Source organism: Pseudophryne corroboree, chromosome 2 (genome assembly GCF_028390025.1).
Source record: "Pseudophryne corroboree isolate aPseCor3 chromosome 2, aPseCor3.hap2, whole genome shotgun sequence".
Taxonomy (NCBI): domain Eukaryota; kingdom Metazoa; phylum Chordata; class Amphibia; order Anura; family Myobatrachidae; genus Pseudophryne; species Pseudophryne corroboree.
Genome location: NC_086445.1, coordinates 501004735 through 501026488, shown reverse-complemented (window position 1 = coordinate 501026488; position 21754 = coordinate 501004735). Strand labels below are relative to the sequence as shown.

At 42.6% G+C, this 21754-nt stretch overlaps 1 protein-coding gene across 1 annotated transcript in view; it reads right to left on the bottom strand.

Moving 5' to 3' along the window:
• Nucleotides 1-21754, bottom strand: part of CA4 (carbonic anhydrase 4) — a 56547-nt gene that overhangs the window by 21629 nt on the left and 13164 nt on the right. The window contains exons 2-4 of the mRNA XM_063957168.1: nt 18182-18226; nt 3253-3417; nt 795-943 (exon numbers count right to left, since the gene is read on the bottom strand). Of these exons, the coding sequence (XP_063813238.1) occupies nt 795-943; nt 3253-3417; nt 18182-18226 (359 nt within the window). The remainder of the gene's footprint in view (nt 1-794; nt 944-3252; nt 3418-18181; nt 18227-21754) is intronic.

The window sequence follows — 21754 nt, the reverse complement described above, 5'->3', positions numbered from 1 at the left end:
ACCTCTCCTACCTTCCCCGCACCCACACGGCAGCGCAAGCAAACTTACCTACTTCACTTCGGTCTGGTTTTATAATTTTCTATGGCTGGCTCTTCTTGATTGAGGGCAGCTTGCTTAGGTCTCCTATAGTAGTGCACAGCCACATATAACATGAGATGTCATAATGCGCAGCCAGGGACGGGGAGCATTCTCTCTGCTTTCCTCCTCTGTGTCTCCCGCAGTCAGCCGTGTACATACAGAATGTGGCTACGCGTGGCCCTGGAGCACAAAAACTGTACCCGCCTGCGGGGCAGATGGCACCTCCATGTCCCCCAGCCCAACCTGCCACTGCTAGGGCCCAAACCTCCTTGAATTCACAGAGCAGTATTTCAGTGGCTCCCTTTGTCAGCAGATGCCTAGTCACCTCTTTGGGCATAGAAGGTGGAATAGACGTGACATCACATAAATTTGGAACTTTTTAACATATTCTAACACAGACCATAAAGCCTTGAATAACTCAAACTATATGTTCAAATGTCTGGAGGGGTGTGTATCGGGTTACCGGCATCCGGGATCTCGGCGCTCAGCATCCCAATGCCGGCAGGAATAGTCCATGTTGGTCGGCATGCCGATCGTCGGGATTGTGAGGGGGCGGGATGTATAGGGAGTTAATGTGACCAGAGGTCTTCTGACATAACTACATCCCGTCTGGAGCACCTGTATTGTTCATGACTGAAAGTGTGCATTCCAGTGTTGCTTTATAATATACTGAGCTACTGTATGCCAACATTGCATAATGTGAGAGGAAATCCTACCTCTATTGGATATCTTTCTCCATCTATGCTGTGCTCAGATCCATCCATATCCACACTGCCCCAGTGAAAGTGAAGCTGTGTAGCCATGTAAGTACCTGTAAGTCCTCCTCCAGAGATTGTCATTTCATTTTCCGGTAGTTCTAGCTCGACTGAAAATAAAAAATAACATTATTTAATTATGAATATTAGAACTCAGACACAAAATGCCTGTTGAAAGCATGCATTCCCTGCAATTAATATAGCAAATATTTGCGAACATAACATTTAATATTAATATATAATATAAGCAGGTTTTTGTTATCACAAAGGAATGTGTGTTGTTCACTGTTCTGCGAATCAGAAAACAACAACCACCCTTACCATTGTACTAGTGTACTGGGATAAAAGCATTTCTTAAAGAATGTAGTGTTTGGACAATGGAGAGGTCACTAACCAATCAATGTAATCACTAGCACGTGTCCTACAGGAAGGTCAACTGAATAATTTGTGGTAGAGGTAAAAGTCACTCTACATAGTGACATATAATAGATTGTAAATAGGGGAAACAGTCAGGATGCCAGCAGTCGGAATCCCAGTATTGGAATCCCGACATGCTGCCTAAATGCTGACGCCGGAACACCAACATCAGTCGATATGCAGAGCCCGGAATCCTGACACCCAGCATCCCCATTGTAAGTATGCTCCCCAGTGTAGTGTTCGCTCGTGGGGGGAGGGGGGGCAGGGTTAGGGGTGTATTGGGGGGAGGGTAAATATACTCCCTGTCAGTATTATCTCCAGTATTCTGATCGCCGGCATCATTAATTAGTACCCCCCTCCCCCTCCCTCAGCACCCCTGGGCAAAGGTAATTGTGTCTGTGGCTTGTAAGGGCGTTGTCTTACCTGTAAGCCTCTCATACATAAACAGAGCTTGACAGGAGCTACAAATTTGGATCATTAATCACCATGAGCACTTGAGAAAGTGAGGCAGGACGTGACTGGAGAGGAAATATAGCAGCCAGAGCTCATGTTCCATCTTGCATCCAGTGGCATATCTAGAATGGGTACAGGGTGTGCAGTGGGGGGGTCCACTACACACATTGTACACCCATTTCTTCAATACTTACCTCTCCAGAGTTCGACAGCAAAAGCAGTGCTGCCCAAATCACCAGCTATTTTCCCAGCACGTACACAGTAGGAAAATGGCCGTCAAGCCATTTTCTGGAGACCAGAGCATGTGCAGTAGACTATGCCATAGAGAGGACAGAGACGCAATTGGGCTACTGGGAACACCATAAACAATGTAAACAAAGCTATGACATTCAATGGATGTGGATGACAATCCTTTATTCATCCATACTGTTCAAAAAGGGTGAAAAAGATGATTTTTAAAGCATTATTTCTAATAGTGATTGAGATGGTATAGCTATAGTCCATCTTACATGCAGCTGGACAGATCTGAGTGCTAGGTGCTGCTTGCCAAGCTCTGCCATAATAAGTGGGACACAGCTGAGTAAGCTGTACAGTAGCTGTGCAAAGCTCAGTTGGTTTCATGACAATGGTAGACTGAAATGTCAGCCTCAGAAAACCAGATGATGTGTTTTATTTCAACCATAAAGAGCAAAAATGTGGATCAGTAACTTATATTAATTTATTACAAGCACTTAGGAGATGAAAGTTTAAAAAATAATGTGTGATGCTCCTTATCAGCTTTACACAGTATATAAAGGAATTTACTGTAAGCAGTTTCTGTAAACATCAATGTCTAAATGCTAATGACACTGCTATAAGTTTTTAAACTTTTACGCCCATATGCAGCGCATTGCGCTTGTGGAAAGCTATCTTGGTGTGTCTTTGGGCCTAATTCAGAGTTGATCGCAGCAGCAAATTTGTTAGCAGTTGGGCAAAACCATGTGCACTGCAGGGGGGGGGCAGATATAACATGTGCAGAGAGAGTTAGATTTGGGTGGGGTGTGTACAAACTGAAATCTAAATTGCAGTGTAAAAATAAAGCAGACAGTATTTACCCTGCACAGAAACAACATAACCCACCCAAATCTAACTCTCTTTGCAAATGTTATATATGCTACACCTGCAGTGCACATGGTTTTGCCCAACTGCTAACAAATTTGCTGCTGCGATCAACTCTGAATTACCCCCTTTAGACGGTCCATCAGTGTACTATTGGTCACACCAGCAAAACTGAGAAGGGCTGAGAGGTGCCTTTGTCAGGGGCCACCAGAGACGTTTCTCCACATAGCGAAGGAGAACACAGTGAGAATGAAGCTGTTCTGCGGACTGCGGTAGTTTATAATCATAACATAAACATGACTCTAAAAATCGGCAGAGATTACTCTCTTACTAATGTCAAATACAGCCCCTATGAATGTAAGTGTGTTACTGTTGTGTGACTGGCAGAAGGACCTGCAGTCTGTACATCTGTATGTGCTATCTTATTTAATGATTATAGCATGAAACTTACCTGAATGACCATTATTTTTGAATGGACAGTCTTTTGCATTATTATATCCATTGAAAGAAAATGGGGTCAGGTTTGGCTCATAATGGGCATTTTTTGTTACAATGTTGATTGGGGACTGATTGGTTCCTCCACAGAGCGTTTCTACCTCTTTCCACTGTCGTGGTACTAGGGACAAGAGACACAAGAAGAGACAAGATTACTCTGTATGGATTGAGTTAGAAAACAGTTCTCAAACATCCTTTATATAAACATCAAAATATTAAATACAGTCCCTTCTCCTTTATTGAATAAATGTAATTCTGCTTTTATTTAATATGTTTGGAAAGGCAAAAAACCTAGATTAGCAAGAAGAATTTTATCTTACCCAAATCAGATGGGGGCCTGGCTTACCCAGACCTACACAAGTATCAATTGGCTTCTTTAATCTTTCAAATTGGAGCTTGGTTTGATTCTATAAACCGTAAAACGTGGGTCATATTGGAGCGAGATATGACTTCCCCATTTCCTTTGACAGACTGCTTATGGCTTCCCCCTTCCATAAATGTACATTCCTTGACCAGGTCGACTTCGGTGTTAACCACACGTAAAGTATGGATGGAATTTATTTCTGGGAAGTTAGAACTTACTTTCTCTATCTCCCATCTCTCACTAGCCGGTCTAGCACTACTTATTCCGAACCTCTCCCTTTCCTCCTGGTCGAATAATGGGGCAAACACATTAGGCATGCTTGCGTCTTCCTGTACTCTTCTCTCATTCACTCAGATTCAAGGAAATTATTCTTTGTCTTCCAAAGAATTCTACAAATATTTACAGCTAAGACGCTGGTTGTTCAGTATCACTCAACCACCACATACTATTTCACCTATTCCAAAATATATATTGGATAAGCTTCTCAAAATAGGAAGTAAAGGTAGCTTATATTGGTGGTACTCTCTCCTAATCACTCCAACTACAGTTACAAAGGTACCCTCTATACTAAAATGGGAAGCAGTCCTATCATGTTCCATTTTGGAAAAAGACTGGCAATTAATATTTAGAACCTGTTTTAAACTTTCTAGGTGTATTTCCCACTCGTAACACTCTTATAAATTGCTCCACAGACTTTACATGATACCTACCTTATTACACCTCATTAAACCATCTTACTCTAATCTTTCCTGGTGCAACTGTGGTAATGTAGGCTCTCTTATACACATATTTTGGTCTTGCCCAGTGATCTCTAACCTCTGGACCCAGGTTTTTGTTTTTATTTCTAACGTATTGCATATTCCTATTTCCACTCACCCACTGCTAGCACTACTTCATGTTTACCGTGGTGATCTCCCATACAATGATCACTATATTATGGGACACTTTACTAGCCTTACACTGGCGTACCCCAACTGACCCGACTCTACATCATATTGAAAAAAATGTTCAATCCCACTGCGAATTCGAAATTGCAGGAGCCTCCTATACATCCTCGGCCTCGAACCCGCATATACATTGGTTTAGTTGGACTGACTATTGGATTTCTAAAACTTAGAATCTCCTCGCACTTTTTCTTTCCAATATATTGAGTACCTATGTGTTTGAGCTATGGGGATCAGCAGTGGTATGAGTGATCTTACTCTGTGTTGGGCTTTCTGTTTTCTGTTTCCAGGCTGGACAGACGTCTCACTTTTCAGGTATTGTTGCTTATTCTATCCCGTATAACTAATTTTTAGAACACTACTGTTTATGGTGTGTTTATTCACTGAGTGTTTGATGTTCTTATAATTGTATAGCTGTACTGCTATTGCCTATTTTCCCTTCTATATGTTCACTTTTTTTATTTCTGTACCCTTTCCCTATCCCACAACTTTAAATTTCAATAAAAATTAATTGGATTTTTTTTTTAAATACATGGGATAATGTATGCTACACTGTAAATTATATGGATTTTAGTCATTCCAGAGGAGATCTGTAACTATAATATGAGACTGTAACCTGGGTGATTTCATACAGGTTACAGAAATCTAAGGAACCTTTCTAATATTCTGTATTTAATAATTACTAGGGATGAAATGTTCCATGTAAAGCACAAGGTGACCAAAGTGATGGCACCTGAACTTACTATTTGGGCAAACGTTATACACAGGAAACATACGTATACTGACTGTCTTGCGCTGCAGTCTTGTGATGTCTTAAATGATGATGATGACACACACTAATGTCACATATATCTTTAAAATATTTATCACAATGCTTTCCATTATGCTTCCTGTAGCATATGACTCTCTGCTGCAGTGACAGTGTTTGTGCCCGCAGGAAAAACATTGTACACAACACTGAAATACTAACAGGAGAACATTGGGTTTGATTGATACCATTTACTGGGATATATCATTATATGCCTCCAAACTTATTACTTCTGTTTCTGGATTGTTCGCGACTGTCCATCAAGATCCCATACTTAGGGATCAATCCAATTGCTTGTGAAGGGTGCGATAAGCCGTTGCCATGGCATTTCCATGTTGGCAACAGAACCTAATGTCGCACCCTTTGCGTGCTGGTTTCAGCCCAAACACTCACAAAATAGCTAGGAGCCCGATGGGGCAGTGAGTACGTTTGGGCGAGTTCCAGCCGCAGTAAAGTGTGATTGCAACCGCGAAGACTCACACACGCGAGATCATCGCGGCTAATTGGATTGACCCCCATAGTGTCTAGTCTCAAATAATTATATATTTTTCTTCCAAAATTTTTTTTCCCTTGAAATAAAGTTCACCTACAGTAGCTTGATCTGAACCTGAATATCCATGACAAGCTGATGTTGAAATGATTTGTCTTTTGTATCTATTTTAAAAAAAATTAAAAAAGTTTAAAACTTACTAACATTTTATTTTTACAGAATCTAGTGTGCGCCAGGCAGGGGGGCCCATCTGGAAAATGCCAGAAGGGCTGACGGGCCGATCCGGCCACACAAAGAGATCAGGCTGGAGGAAAAGGGCAGCCTCCTGGTACTCTGCTCGGCTGCATGGCTCTCATAGACAGGGGCTGGCCAAGCAACTCTGCCTCCCCGCTCTCGGCTCGGGTGTACTACGTTATGCCAGCGCTTGGGATCCTGGCGCCCAGCATACCAGCGCCGGGATCCCGAAAGCTGGCATGCAGGCAGCCGGGTGAGCGCAAAAGAGACCCTTGTGGGCTCACTGCGCTCGCTACGCTGCGGGCACGGTGCGCGCTAAGTGCGCCACGCTATTTGTCCTCCCTCCTGGGGTGTTGTGTACACCCCAAGAGGGAGAATAGTTGTCGGTATGGCGGCTGTCGGGATCCCGGCACCGGTATGCTGAGCGCCCGGATCCCGACAGCCGGCATATCAAATGCCTCCTCTCTGCTCGACTGCCCAGTATAGGGAGACTGGGTATTCTATAGTACAATAGTAATACAGTTACATAGTAACATAGTTAGTGAGGATGAAAAGAGGCAAAATGCCCATCGGGTTCAACCTGTATCCGTATTAAGCAGTGCATATTATAATGCACCAGCCAAAATAATGGTTTTGTACCTATTGACAACTATATTTCGTATCACTCCCATATACATAATGTCAATATACAGTATTAAATGCTATAACCTTGGATACCTTTTTCAGCTAGAAAACAGTCCAATCCATTTTTAAATGCATTTAAAGTGTCCGCCATTATTATTTTCTCTGGCAGGGAGTTCCAAATCCATATTGCCCTGACGGTGAAGAACTCTTTCCTACGTTGTGTACGGAATTTTTTCTAGAGATGAGCGCCTGAAATTTTTCGGGTTTTGTGTTTTGGTTTTGGGTTCGGTTCCGCGGCCGTGTTTTGGGTTCGAACGCGTTTTGGCAAAACCTCACCGAATTTTTTTTGTCGGATTCGGGTGTGTTTTGGATTCGGGTGTTTTTTTCAAAAAACACTAAAAAACAGCTTAAATCATAGAATTTGGGGGTCATTTTGATCCCAAAGTATTATTAACCTCAAAAACCATAATTTACACTCATTTTCAGTCTATTCTGAATACCTCACACCTCACAATATTATTTTTAGTCCTAAAATTTGCACCGAGGTCGCTGTGTGAGTAAGATAAGCGACCCTAGTGGCCGACACAAACACCGGGCCCATCTAGGAGTGGCACTGCAGTGTCACGCAGGATGGCCCTTCCAAAAAACCCTCCCCAAACAGCACATGACGCAAAGAAAAAAAGAGGCGCAATGAGGTAGCTGTGTGAGTAAGATTAGCGACCCTAGTGGCCGACACAAACACCGGGCCCATCTAGGAGTGGCACTGCAGTGTCACGCAGGATGTCCCTTCCAAAAAACCCTCCCAAAACAGCACATGACGCAAAGAAAAAAAGAGGCGCAATGAGGTAGCTGACTGTGTGAGTAAGATTAGCGACCCTAGTGGCCGACACAAACACCGGGCCCATTTAGGAGTGGCACTGCAGTGTCACGCAGGATGTCCCTTCCAAAAAACCCTCCCCAATCAGCACATGATGCAAAGAAAAAGAAAAGAAAAAAGAGGTGCAAGATGGAATTGTCCTTGGGCCCTCCCACCCACCCTTATGTTGTATAAACAGGACATGCACACTTTAACCAACCCATCATTTCAGTGACAGGGTCTGCCACACGACTGTGACTGATATGACGGGTTGGTTTGGACCCCCCCAAAAAAGAAGCAATTAATCTCTCCTTGCACAAACTGGCTCTACAGAGGCAAGATGCCCACCTCATCTTCACCCTCCGATATATCACCGTGTACATCCCCCTCCTCACAGATTATCAATTCGTCCCCACTGGAATCCACCATCTCAGCTCCCTGTGTACTTTGTGGAGGCAATTGCTGCTGGTCAATGTCTCCGCGGAGGAATTGATTATAATTCATTTTAATGAACATCATCTTCTCCACATTTTCTGGATGTAACCTCGTACGCCGATTGCTGACAAGGTGAGCGGCGGCACTAAACACTCTTTCGGAGTACACACTTGTGGGAGGGCAACTTAGGTAGAATAAAGCCAGTTTGTGCAAGGGCCTCCAAATTGCCTCTTTTTCCTGCCAGTATAAGTACGGACTGTGTGACGTGCCTACTTGGATGCGGTCACTCATATAATCCTCCACCATTCTATCAATGTTGAGAGAATCATATGCAGTGACAGTAGACGACATGTCCGTAATCGTTGTCAGGTCCTTCAGTCCGGACCAGATGTCAGCATCAGCAGTCGCTCCAGACTGCCCTGCATCACCGCCAGCGGGTGGGCTCGGAATTCTGAGCCTTTTCCTCGCACCCCCAGTTGCGGGAGAATGTGAAGGAGGAGATGTTGACAGGTCGCGTTCCGCTTGACTTGACAATTTTGTCACCAGCAGGTCTTTCAACCCCAGCAGACTTGTGTCTGCCGGAAAGAGAGATCCAAGGTAGGCTTTAAATCTAGGATCGAGCACGGTGGCCAAAATGTAGTGCTCTGATTTCAACAGATTGACCACCCGTGAATCCTTGTTAAGCGAATTAAGGGCTCCATCCACAAGTCCCACATGCCTAGCGGAATCGCTCCGTGTTAGCTCCTCCTTCAATGTCTCCAGCTTCTTCTGCAAAAGCCTGATGAGGGGAATGACCTGACTCAGGCTGGCAGTGTCTGAACTGACTGCACGTGTGGCAAGTTCAAAGGGCATCAGAACCTTGCACAACGTTGAAATCATTCTCCACTGCGCTTGAGACAGGTGCATTCCACCTACTATATCGTGCTCAATTGTATAGGCTTGAATGGCCTTTTGCTGCTCCTCCAACCTCTGAAGCATATAGAGGGTTGAATTCCACCTCGTTACCACTTCTTGCTTCAGATGATGGCAGGGCAGGTTCAGTAGTTTTTGGTGGTGCTCCAGTCTTCTGTACGTGGTGCCTGTACGCCGAAAGTGTCCCGCAATTCTTCTGGCCACCGACAGCATCTCTTGCACGCCCCTGTCATTTTTTAAAAAATTCTGCACCACCAAATTCAAGGTATGTGCAAAACATGGGACGTGCTGGAATTTGCCCATATTTAATGCACACACAATATTGCTGGCGTTGTCCGATGCCACAAATCCACAGGAGAGTCCAATTGGGGTAAGCCATTCCGCGATGATCTTCCTCAGTTGCCGTAAGAGGTTTTCAGCTGTGTGCGTATTCTGGAAACCGGTGATACAAAGCGTAGCCTGCCTAGGAAAGAGTTGGCGTTTGCGAGATGCTGCTACTGGTGCCGCCGCTGCTGTTCTTGCGGCGGGAGTCCATACATCTACCCAGTGGGCTGTCACAGTCATATAGTCCTGACCCTGCCCTGCTCCACTTGTCCACATGTCCGTGGTTAAGTGGACATTGGGTACAGCTGCATTTTTTAGGACACTGGTGACTCTTTTTCTGAGGTCTGTGTACATTTTCGGTATCGCCTGCCTAGAGAAATGGAACCTAGATGGTATTTGGTACCGGGGACACAGTACCTCCAACAAGTCTCTAGTTGGCTCTGCAGTAATGATGGATACCGGAACCACGTTTCTCACCACCCAGGATGCCAAGGCCTCAGTTATCCGCTTTGCAGTAGGATGACTGCTGTGATATTTCATCTTCCTCGCAAAGGACTGTTGAACAGTCAATTGCTTACTGGAAGTAGTACAAGTGGGCTTACGACTTCCCCTCTGGGATGACCATCGACTCCCAGCGGCAACAACAGCAGCGCCAGCAGCAGTAGGCGTTACACGCAAGGATGCATCGGAGGAATCCCAGGCAGGAGAGGACTCGTCAGAATTGCCAGTGACATGGCCTGCAGGACTATTGGCATTCCTGGGGAAGGAGGAAATTGACACTGAGGGAGTTGGTGGGGTGGTTTGCGTGAGCTTGGTTACAAGAGGAAGGGATTTACTGGTCAGTGGACTGCTTCCGCTGTCACCCAAAGTTTTTGAACTTGTCACTGACTTATTATGAATGCGCTGCAGGTGACGTATAAGGGAGGATGTTCCGAGGTGGTTAACGTCCTTACCCCTACTTATTACAGCTTGACAAAGGGAACACACGGCTTGACACCTGTTGTCCGCATTTCTGGTGAAATACCTCCACACCGAAGAGCTGATTTTTTTGGTATTTTCACCTGGCATGTCAACGGCCATATTCCTCCCACGGACAACAGGTGTCTCCCCGGGTGCCTGACTTAAACAAACCACCTCACCATCAGAATCCTCCTGGTCAATTTCCTCCCCAGCGCCAGCAACACCCATATCCTCCTCATCCTGGTGTACTTCAACACTGACATCTTCAATCTGACTATCAGGAACTGGACTGCGGGTGCTCCTTCCAGCACTTGCAGGGGGCGTGCAAATGGTGGAAGGCGCATGCTCTTCACGTCCAGTGTTGGGAAGGTCAGGCATCGCAACCGACACAATTGGACTCTCCTTGTGGATTTGGGATTTCGAAGAATGCACAGTTCTTTGCTGTGCTGCTTTTGCCAGCTTGAGTCTTTTCATTTTTCTAGCGAGAGGCTGAGTGCTTCCATCCTCATGTGAAGCTGAACCACTAGCCATGAACATAGGCCAGGGCCTCAGCCGTTCCTTGCCACTCCGTGTCGTAAATGGCATATTGGCAAGTTTACGCTTCTCCTCCGACAATTTTATTTTAGGTTTTGGAGTCCTTTTTTTTCTGATATTTGGTGTTTTGGATTTGACATGCTCTGTACTATGACATTGGGCATCGGCCTTGGCAGACGACGTTGCTGGCATTTCATCGTCTCGGCCATGACTAGTGGCAGCAGCTTCAGCACGAGGTGGAAGTGGATCTTGATCTTTCCCTAATTTTGGAACCTCAACATTTTTGTTCTCCATATTTTAATAGGCACAACTAAAAGGCACCTCAGGTAAACAATGGAGATGGATACTAGTATACAATTATGGACTGCCTGCCGAGTGCAGACACAGAGGTAGCCACAGCCGTGAACTACCGCACTGTACTGTGTCTGCTGCTAATATATAGACTGGTTGATAAAGAGATAGTATACTCGTAACTAGTATGTATGTATAAAGAAAGAAAAAAAAACCACGGTTAGGTGGTATATACAATTATGGACGGGCTGCCGAGTGCCGACACAGAGGTAGCCACAGCCGTGAACTACCGCACTGTACTGTGTCTGCTGCTAATATAGACTGGTTGATAAAGAGATAGTATACTCGTAACTAGTATGTATGTATAAAGAAAGAAAAAAAAAACCACGGTTAGGTGGTATATACAATTATGGACGGGCTGCCGAGTGCCGACACAGAGGTAGCCACAGCCGTGAACTACCGCACTGTACTGTGTCTGCTGCTAATATATAGACTGGTTGATAAAGAGATAGTATACTCGTAACTAGTATGTATGTATAAAGAAAGAAAAAAAAACCACGGTTAGGTGGTATATACAATTATGGACGGGCTGCCGAGTGCCGACACAGAGGTAGCCACAGCCGTGAACTACCGCACTGTACTGTGTCTGCTGCTAATATATAGACTGGTTGATAAAGAGATAGTATACTCGTAACTAGTATGTATGTATAAAGAAAGAAAAAAAAACCACGGTTAGGTGGTATATACAATTATGGACGGGCTGCCGAGTGCCGACACAGAGGTAGCCACAGCCGTGAACTACCGCACTGTACTGTGTCTGCTGCTAATATATAGACTGGTTGATAAAGAGATAGTATACTCGTAACTAGTATGTATGTATAAAGAAAGAAAAAAAAAACACGGTTAGGTGGTATATACAATTATGGACGGGCTGCCGAGTGCCGACACAGAGGTAGCCACAGCCGTGAACTACCGCACTGTACTGTGTCTGCTGCTAATATATAGACTGGTTGATAAAGAGATAGTATACTCGTAACTAGTATGTATGTATAAAGAAAGAAAAAAAAACCACGGTTAGGTGGTATATACAATTATGGACGGGCTGCCGAGTGCCGACACAGAGGTAGCCACAGCCGTGAACTACCGCACTGTACTGTGTCTGCTGCTAATATATAGACTGGTTGATAAAGAGATAGTATACTCGTAACTAGTATGTATGTATAAAGAAAGAAAAAAAAACCACGGTTAGGTGGTATATACAATTATGGACGGGCTGCCGAGTGCCGACACAGAGGTAGCCACAGCCGTGAACTACCGCACTGTACTGTGTCTGCTGCTAATATATAGACTGGTTGATAAAGAGATAGTATACTCGTAACTAGTATGTATGTATAAAGAAAGAAAAAAAAACCACGGTTAGGTGGTATATACAATTATGGACGGGCTGCCGAGTGCCGACACAGAGGTAGCCACAGCCGTGAACTACCGCACTGTACTGTGTCTGCTGCTAATATATAGACTGGTTGATAAAGAGATAGTATACTCGTAACTAGTATGTATGTATAAAGAAAGAAAAAAAAACCACGGTTAGGTGGTATATACAATTATGGACGGGCTGCCGAGTGCCGACACAGAGGTAGCCACAGCCGTGAACTACCGCACTGTACTGTGTCTGCTGCTAATATAGACTGGTTGATAAAGAGATAGTATACTCGTAACTAGTATGTATGTATAAAGAAAGAAAAAAAAAACCACGGTTAGGTGGTATATACAATTATGGACGGGCTGCCGAGTGCCGACACAGAGGTAGCCACAGCCGTGAACTACCGCACTGTACTGTGTCTGCTGCTAATATATAGACTGGTTGATAAAGAGATAGTATACTCGTAACTAGTATGTATGTATAAAGAAAGAAAAAAAAACCACGGTTAGGTGGTATATACAATTATGGACGGGCTGCCGAGTGCCGACACAGAGGTAGCCACAGCCGTGAACTACCGCACTGTACTGTGTCTGCTGCTAATATATAGACTGGTTGATAAAGAGATAGTATACTCGTAACTAGTATGTATGTATAAAGAAAGAAAAAAAAACCACGGTTAGGTGGTATATACAATTATGGACGGGCTGCCGAGTGCCGACACAGAGGTAGCCACAGCCGTGAACTACCGCACTGTACTGTGTCTGCTGCTAATATATAGACTGGTTGATAAAGAGATAGTATACTCGTAACTAGTATGTATGTATAAAGAAAGAAAAAAAAACCACGGTTAGGTGGTATATACAATTATGGACGGGCTGCCGAGTGCCGACACAGAGGTAGCCACAGCCGTGAACTACCGCACTGTACTGTGTCTGCTGCTAATATATAGACTGGTTGATAAAGAGATAGTATACTCGTAACTAGTATGTATGTATAAAGAAAGAAAAAAAAACCACGGTTAGGTGGTATATACAATTATGGACGGGCTGCCGAGTGCCGACACAGAGGTAGCCACAGCCGTGAACTACCGCACTGTACTGTGTCTGCTGCTAATATATAGACTGGTTGATAAAGAGATAGTATACTCGTAACTAGTATGTATGTATAAAGAAAGAAAAAAAAACCACGGTTAGGTGGTATATACAATTATGGACGGGCTGCCGAGTGCCGACACAGAGGTAGCCACAGCCGTGAACTACCGCACTGTACTGTGTCTGCTGCTAATATATAGACTGGTTGATAAAGAGATAGTATACTCGTAACTAGTATGTATGTATAAAGAAAGAAAAAAAAACCACGGTTAGGTGGTATATACAATTATGGACGGGCTGCCGAGTGCCGACACAGAGGTAGCCACAGCCGTGAACTACCGCACTGTACTGTGTCTGCTGCTAATATATAGACTGGTTGATAAAGAGATAGTATACTCGTAACTAGTATGTATGTATAAAGAAAGAAAAAAAAACCACGGTTAGGTGGTATATACAATTATGGACGGGCTGCCGAGTGCCGACACAGAGGTAGCCACAGCCGTGAACTACCGCACTGTACTGTGTCTGCTGCTAATATAGACTGGTTGATAAAGAGATAGTATACTCGTAACTAGTATGTATGTATAAAGAAAGAAAAAAAAAACCACGGTTAGGTGGTATATACAATTATGGACGGGCTGCCGAGTGCCGACACAGAGGTAGCCACAGCCGTGAACTACCGCACTGTACTGTGTCTGCTGCTAATATAGACTGGTTGATAAAGAGATAGTATACTCGTAACTAGTATGACTATAAAGAAAGAAAAAAAAACCACGGTTAGGTGGTATATACAATTATGGACGGGCTGCCGAGTGCCGACACAGAGGTAGCCACAGCCGTGAACTACCGCACTGTACTGTGTCTGCTGCTAATATAGACTGGTTGATAAAGAGATAGTATACTACTAATATTATATATACTGGTGGTCAGGTCACTGGTCACTAGTCACACTGGCAGTGGCACTCCTGCAGCAAAAGTGTGCACTGTTTAATTTTAATATAATATTATGTACTCCTGGCTCCTGCTATAACCTATAACTGGCACTGCAGTGCTCCCCAGTCTCCCCCACAATTATAAGCTGTGTGAGCTGAGCACAGTCAGATATATATATACATTGATGCAGCACACTGGGCTGAGCAGTGCACACAGATATGGTATGTGACTGAGTCACTGTGTGTATCGTTTTTTTCAGGCAGAGAACGGATATATTAAATAAAACAAACAACTGCACTGTCTGGTGGTCACTGTGGTCGTCAGTCACTAAACTCTGCACTCTCTTCTACAGTATCACAGCCTCAGGTCAATCTCTCTCTCTCTCTCTCAACCCTAATCTAAATGGAGAGGACGCCAGCCACGTCCTCTCCCTATCAATCTCAATGCACGTGTGAAAATGGCGGCGACGCGCGGCTCCTTATATAGAATCCGAGTCTCGCGATAGAATCCGAGCCTCGCGAGAATCCGACAGCGTCATGATGACGTTCGGGCGCGCTCGGGTTAACCGAGCAAGGCGGGAAGATCCGAGTCGCTCGGACCCGTGAAAAAAAACATGAAGTTCGGGCGGGTTCGGATTCAGAGAAACCGAACCCGCTCATCTCTAATTTTTTCTCCTCTAGCCTCAGCGAGTACCCATGTGTCGGTGAAGAACCCTTTCCTACGTTGTGTACGAATTTTTTCTTCTCTAGCCTCAGTGAGTGCCCACGTGTCCTATACATAGTTTTATTAATAAAAAAATCCCCTGGTAACTCTTTGTATTGACCCTTTACATATTTGAAGATATTAATAATGTCTCCTCTTAGTCTCCTCTTTTCAAGGGAATACAAATTTAACCCGTGTCTCCAACCCTTTAATTAGTTTAGTAGCGCGCCTTTGAACTCTTTCGAGCTCCCTGATATATTTTTTATAATATGGTGCCCAAAATTGAACACAATATTCCAGATGCGGACGTACCAATGATTTATAAAGAGGTAGGATTACATCCTCATCCCTTGACTCAATACCCCGTTTAATGCACGCAAGTACTTTACTTGCCTTCTTTGCTGCATTTTGACATTGTGTACTGTTATTAAGCCTATTATCGATGAGCACCCCCAAATATTTTTCCCACTACTGCTACCCCTATATTTTCCCCATTAAGAGTGTAGGATGCAAGTTTGTTTCTAATCCCAAAGTGCATAACTTTGCATTTTTCAATATTGAATCTCATTCCCCATTTAGACGCCCAAGTTTCAAGTTTAAGTAAGTTATTCTGTAGAGACTCCACATCGATTTCTGAATTAATTACCTTACACAGTTTAGTATCATCTGCAAAGATTGACACTGTGCTTCCCAGGCCTATTCCTAGATCATTAATAAATATATTGAACAGTAGCGGGCCAATTACGGACCCTCGTGGTATTCCGCTGACTACTGGTGCCCAGTTGGAGAACATCCCATTAACCACTACTCGTTGTAAACTGTTATCCAGCCAATTTCCTATCCATGTACAAATAGTCTTTCCTAGTCCAAGTTCCCTTAATTTGAGGATCAATCTCCTGTGAGGCACTGTATCGAAGGCTTTTGAAAAATGTAAAAAGACCACATCCCCTGCTTTACCCTGGTCGAGATTATCACTCACTTCCTCGTAGTAGCTAATTACTGTAAGTTAGTTTGATACGATCTGTCCCTCACAAACCCATGCTGACTCTTGCTAATAAACTTAGTATTCCACAGATAATCCTCTATGCTATCCCTCAAAATTCCTTTCAATATTTTACCCACTATAGAGGTAGAGGTTATGCTAACTGGTCGATAGTTCCCAGGATGATTTTTAGATCTCTTTTGTAAATAGTGGCACTGCCTCAGCTATACGCCAATCCCTCTGTACCATACCTGATCTAATTGAACTATAGAAAATCAAGTAAAAGGGTTTTGCTAGCTGAGCACTAAACTCCATAATAAACCTCGGGTGAAAGCCACCTGTCCCGGTGATTTATTAATCTTTATGTTGCTTAGTCTCTCCAGGACTAATTCCTCACTTAAACAAGTATCTAGCCACGAATCATTATCGTCACTGTCGTTATGCACTACTGTCACCGTATGATCCTCCCTGGTAAATAGTACTGATGAAAAAAAATTGTTCAGTATATCCGCTTTTATTTTGTCATCGTTTATCAAGGCTCCCAGTTCATCTTTTAATGGACCTACATTCTCCTTTTTTAACCTTTTACTGTTTATGTATTTATAAAACTTTTCAGGATTGGCTTTACTCTCTATAGCTATTTGCTTTTCGTTTACAATTTAAGCTGCTCTAATTACTGTATCTAATTACAGTAAAACAGTAACAGTAGAGACAAATGGTTCCTATAAATAATTTCCACCTTTTCATCATAAATAATTTTTTTCTACTACTGCCTCATTCTGGGAAATGTAATGAGGCTGTATAACATAGTATTTGTGTGGAAGGTATTAAATAAATCCTATTTTGTGTCTGGCTTATGATATCTCTTAGTATACTTTTGTAACAACAAATATTACTCATATTATGGCATACATAGTGATTGCATTAAAAGTTTGTAATTTCCAGTGTTTCCAGTTTTACTGAATATTTAAGAGATTACTCTTGGATAGATATGATTTGTGTGCAGGATTTGTATCATACTAATCTTCAGAGTTTATTCGTGTCTCTAGAGTAAGGTAAAACGTACTGCATCTTAGCACAAATTTAAATCTTTTCCCCCATTTTAGTTTTAGTTTTGTGATATATAACATAGAGGTTCAGTGAGGCGTGTTAGTCTTCTAATCGATATTTAAAGCTGCAACGTGCTATTGGAGCGCCCAACAGACATCTGCAACTGCGATCACTCATATTTTCATATTAGCGCAGCATGGAAAAGTTCCTGCCTATACACTGAATTATTACAATGGGTTTATAACCACAGTGGTAGTCTTTCCTAAATATGGTTGATGCAAAGGTGTTTTTACTATATTATTATTATTATTATTATTATTATTATTATTATTATTATTATTTTTATTATTAACATTACTATAAACTTGTATATAGTATCAACATTTTCATTTGAGGTTTTGCAGAGACATTTTAGCCATGCACATCAGACCTGCAACCATTTAAGCCACTTAAGCTATCAGTATGTTTTTGGACTGTTGGAGGAAATTTGAGCACCTGAATATGGGGATGATATACAAACTCCACACAGATAGTGCAGCACAGCCTTAACTTGCTTTATTGATAATCTTGACCTAAAGGCCAGTACTCACGGCCCGATGCTGGAGAGATGTGTGTTGAGCGAACCGCTCAGCACACATCTCTCCCGGCACTCAGCACAGCGCGATCTGTGCTGAGCGTGCGGGGGGAGACGGGGGGGCCGCTCACTTCACCCAGCGGGTGAAGTGAGTGACCCGCTAGATTGGCCTGCATGCAGGCCAATCTAGCAGCAGCGATAGCGATGCGCAGGGCTGCGCATCGCTATCGCTGTTAGGGTTACACACGGAGCGATCTTGCTAAAAATCTAAGCAATCTAGTCAGATTGCTTAGATTATCGCTCTGTGTGTACCCCCCTTAAGATTACACTTAAACATAAATCACAGTTGATTACCTGTACAAGGATTATTGATTGATTTTTGAATGTCATAGCACCAATCTGAAAGAGACGAAAAGTGACCATTGTTATATAATAATGGCTTTTAAAATACATGAATATCCTTACAAAGACCTAATGAACAAATTGGGTTGAAATTGGCAAATGGATAAATGAAAAAGGACAGGCTGCATGGTCCAAGAGGTTCTTATCTTCCGTCAAATTCTATGTTTCCATGTGTATATGTAAAATAAGAACAGCCAATGGCTTTTAGTGTACAGCACTCCATTTTCTATCTGAATACAAGGAAATAAGACAGTGCTGGCTACTGACTTAAAAGTAAAAGAAAGTAAATGATTGTTAAAAGAATAAAGCTAATTTATTTGTTAAATGTACTAAACACAAATGCACATTGGATAACAAAGGGCTGCTTAAATAAATACAATCCACATCAATATACTATAGACTAGAGATACATAAGGGACCTAAGAAGCTCTCTCTCTCTCTCTATAGCAAACAAGAAGGCAATGCTTTAAACACATTCTGTTCCTTATTTTTTTTAACTAATTTTCCTAATCCTAAAATAAAATATAATGCAATAAAAATATATAAAATAGTTTGGAAAGTAGAAGAAACCCCTAAACAAAAATAAGTGAATAAGGTAGCATACTAAAATGCTGTGGATTATATGTAAAGATATTTCCAAACACATAAATAATAACTTACATTCCTACTAGTGTTTCATAAGGTCTGGTAGGCAAAGTCATGTAATCAGCTGAGAAATATAATTTCATTTTTTTGTATAGCATTATACCCCTATTTAGGCGCTGTGGTTATATTCATTGATATTGTTATAAGATAGCATTGAATGCAGGTGGTGGTTATTGGGTAAATCAAGTTACTGTTTAGCTACACCTCAGACTGATGCTGCTAGCCACTTGCTACCAAGAGTTTAACCATAGATGGAAAGTCATAGGCTCATTTGTCTTAATAAGAGGATGTTTATACTTAGATTAAATTATTTTAGCGCATTGGGGGATACTAGGAACCGATTGGTAACCATCTATGGTCTAGTCCTGAACCTCCATGATTTTCAGAGTTGAGTCTTTCTGAGATAGAGTGCACCTTTGTCATTAATAAGTCAAGCTGTTCTGGGGACAAATTGGGTGGGGGATCCTACCTATATAGAGGTGCCTAAAAAAGTGCCCACTGAATGTACTTTCTTAATGTTGACTGTTGGGCAGCTTTTTTCTCTCTCATTATCTTTTCTTTATGGCAAATGCAGCATACTTGACATTATTGAGTATGATTTCACAAGACCACTTGCCCAATATTCTAACATAGCACATCTTTGCTTAAAGACTCATCTGTGGGAGTGCTCAAATCTCCCTTTCTCAGTGTGTGGATGTGTTTTGTTTAAGCTTACAGCAAGCAGCAGGAAAGTGCTTATCTCTTTCCAGCTTCTCACATTCTAAAATAGACTATTTACAAAAAGTTAAGCTTGAAACACTATATCCTGGCAAGTACTCAACAGTTTGTTACAGAAGAGGAACCTGCTTTATTTCTTTCAGAAATAGCACAAAACTTCTTTACCATGAAAACAGATATTGTTCTTGAGCTTAATACAATCTGTTTTAGTAAGCATTCATTTACAAATTACAGTGTTATTCTAACTGAGAAATGTTTTGCAGATAGGGACTTTTTAAAGTGAGTGAATACAGTAAAATATTATGATAAACTATTATTTCAACTGGAACAGAAGTACAGAAAATACAAATAGGCAGCATATTTTGCATTTGGAATGCAGATGATACCTGTATTTATAATGTGAGCTAAAATAACTTTGTGGGTACAATATGCAATGTAGTGTTAGCCTAACAGGTCAGAAATGATCTTCATTGCAGCTTATCAATTTCATTTTCATATTATGTCCATTTAGTTATTATTCACATAGGGCAGGATGTACTAAAGGAAAAATGTGTGGGGGGGTTTTATCGCATTTTCAAATGTACTAACACCATTCCGCATGCTTATTGATGCAGAGGGTAATGCCAGATTTTTCTGGCATAACCTTATAGAAGCATATGGGCTTCTTACCGCCTCCGTCGCCCAGCGCAGCTCAAGCCGACCCCCCATACCTGTGTGCAGGCAGCCTCCCATCACAGTCCCAGATCCCAACCTTATCCTCCTCCAGCAACACAGCCAGCTGTACTTCCGGCTGCAGGGAGGAGGAGGAATAGTCTGGGATTTGCTGCAGATGCCACCTCCTGGGGCTGGGATCTATCCATCTATTTATATATATTTATATAACCGACATTTTGGAGGTTGCACTCATCGAACTTGGTAATGTAAATAACGATTACTGCACCCACCACAAGTACTGTACTTGTGGTGGGTGCAGTGATCATTATTTACATTACCAAGGCCATTGTGAGTGTTGCTGAGAGTGCCTGGCTATGCTGCATTTGTGTATATATATATATATACATATACAAACAGCAGATCCGGCACTCCAATACCAACCACAGTTACTTGCTCCGGTGCCCTCTTACAGGAGTAAGCCCCCCCACGAATACAGTGTCCAAATGGAAGCGGCACTCGGAGTCTCCATAAGCTGTGCAAAGCAGCAATAATGCTTTATTGATCAACGTTTTGGGGTTTCCCCCTTCTTCCTGATGAAGGGGGAAACCCCGAAACGTTGATCAATAAAGCATTATTGCTGCTTTGCACAGCTTATGGAGACTCTGAGTGCCGCATCCATTTGGACACTATATATATATATATATATATATATATATACACACACACACACAGATGGAGCCGCACTCATCTGTTGCGGCTCCATCGCAGGCGTGCACTCCCTAGGAAAAGTGAGTGTCAACACTAGGGCACTGTAATGCATTATAATGTGAACTGGGGACACTGTATGTCATAATGTGGATTGGGGATACTGTGTTGCATAATGTGTACAGGCAGCCCTACAATGTGACATCATGTGAATTGAAATTACTTTGTTGCACAAATGTGCACTGGCAGCCCTACATAATGTGAACTAAGGCACTACTATGGTTTATAAAATGAACTAGGCCATTACTATGGGGCATAACATTAACAACTGCTGAGGAGAGGTGTCTCTCTAGAAGCATTGGGACAGGGGCCCATTCAAAATGCAACTATGGAGCACACAGAGTACTGGGTGGCAAATGTGAAAAGGATCACATGCTCCAGATAAAGTACCACCCCCGTCCTTTATTTCTTACACAAGCAGACAGCACAAGGATACTTTCAGCAAGCAGAATACAGGTCACAGCATCAGTTTTACAATATTCTAGCAAAGTTAATACAGAAATCCAACAGCAAAGTAAGTACAGAAATCCGTATCTCATACCCCAGCCTATCGTCTGGGCAGCTAGTCCACCGTCAGTAGCATTATCCCTTTGCACTGACACATTTTTAAAGCTAGCTAACAGTGTTACTAATCAGCCTAACTGTGATTCTGGTCTAAACTTAAAAGACCTGGACTGGATTCAGTCACAATCCTGCTGTTCCGCCTTTAAACCAGGTGAATTCACGCTGTCATTACCATAGTAT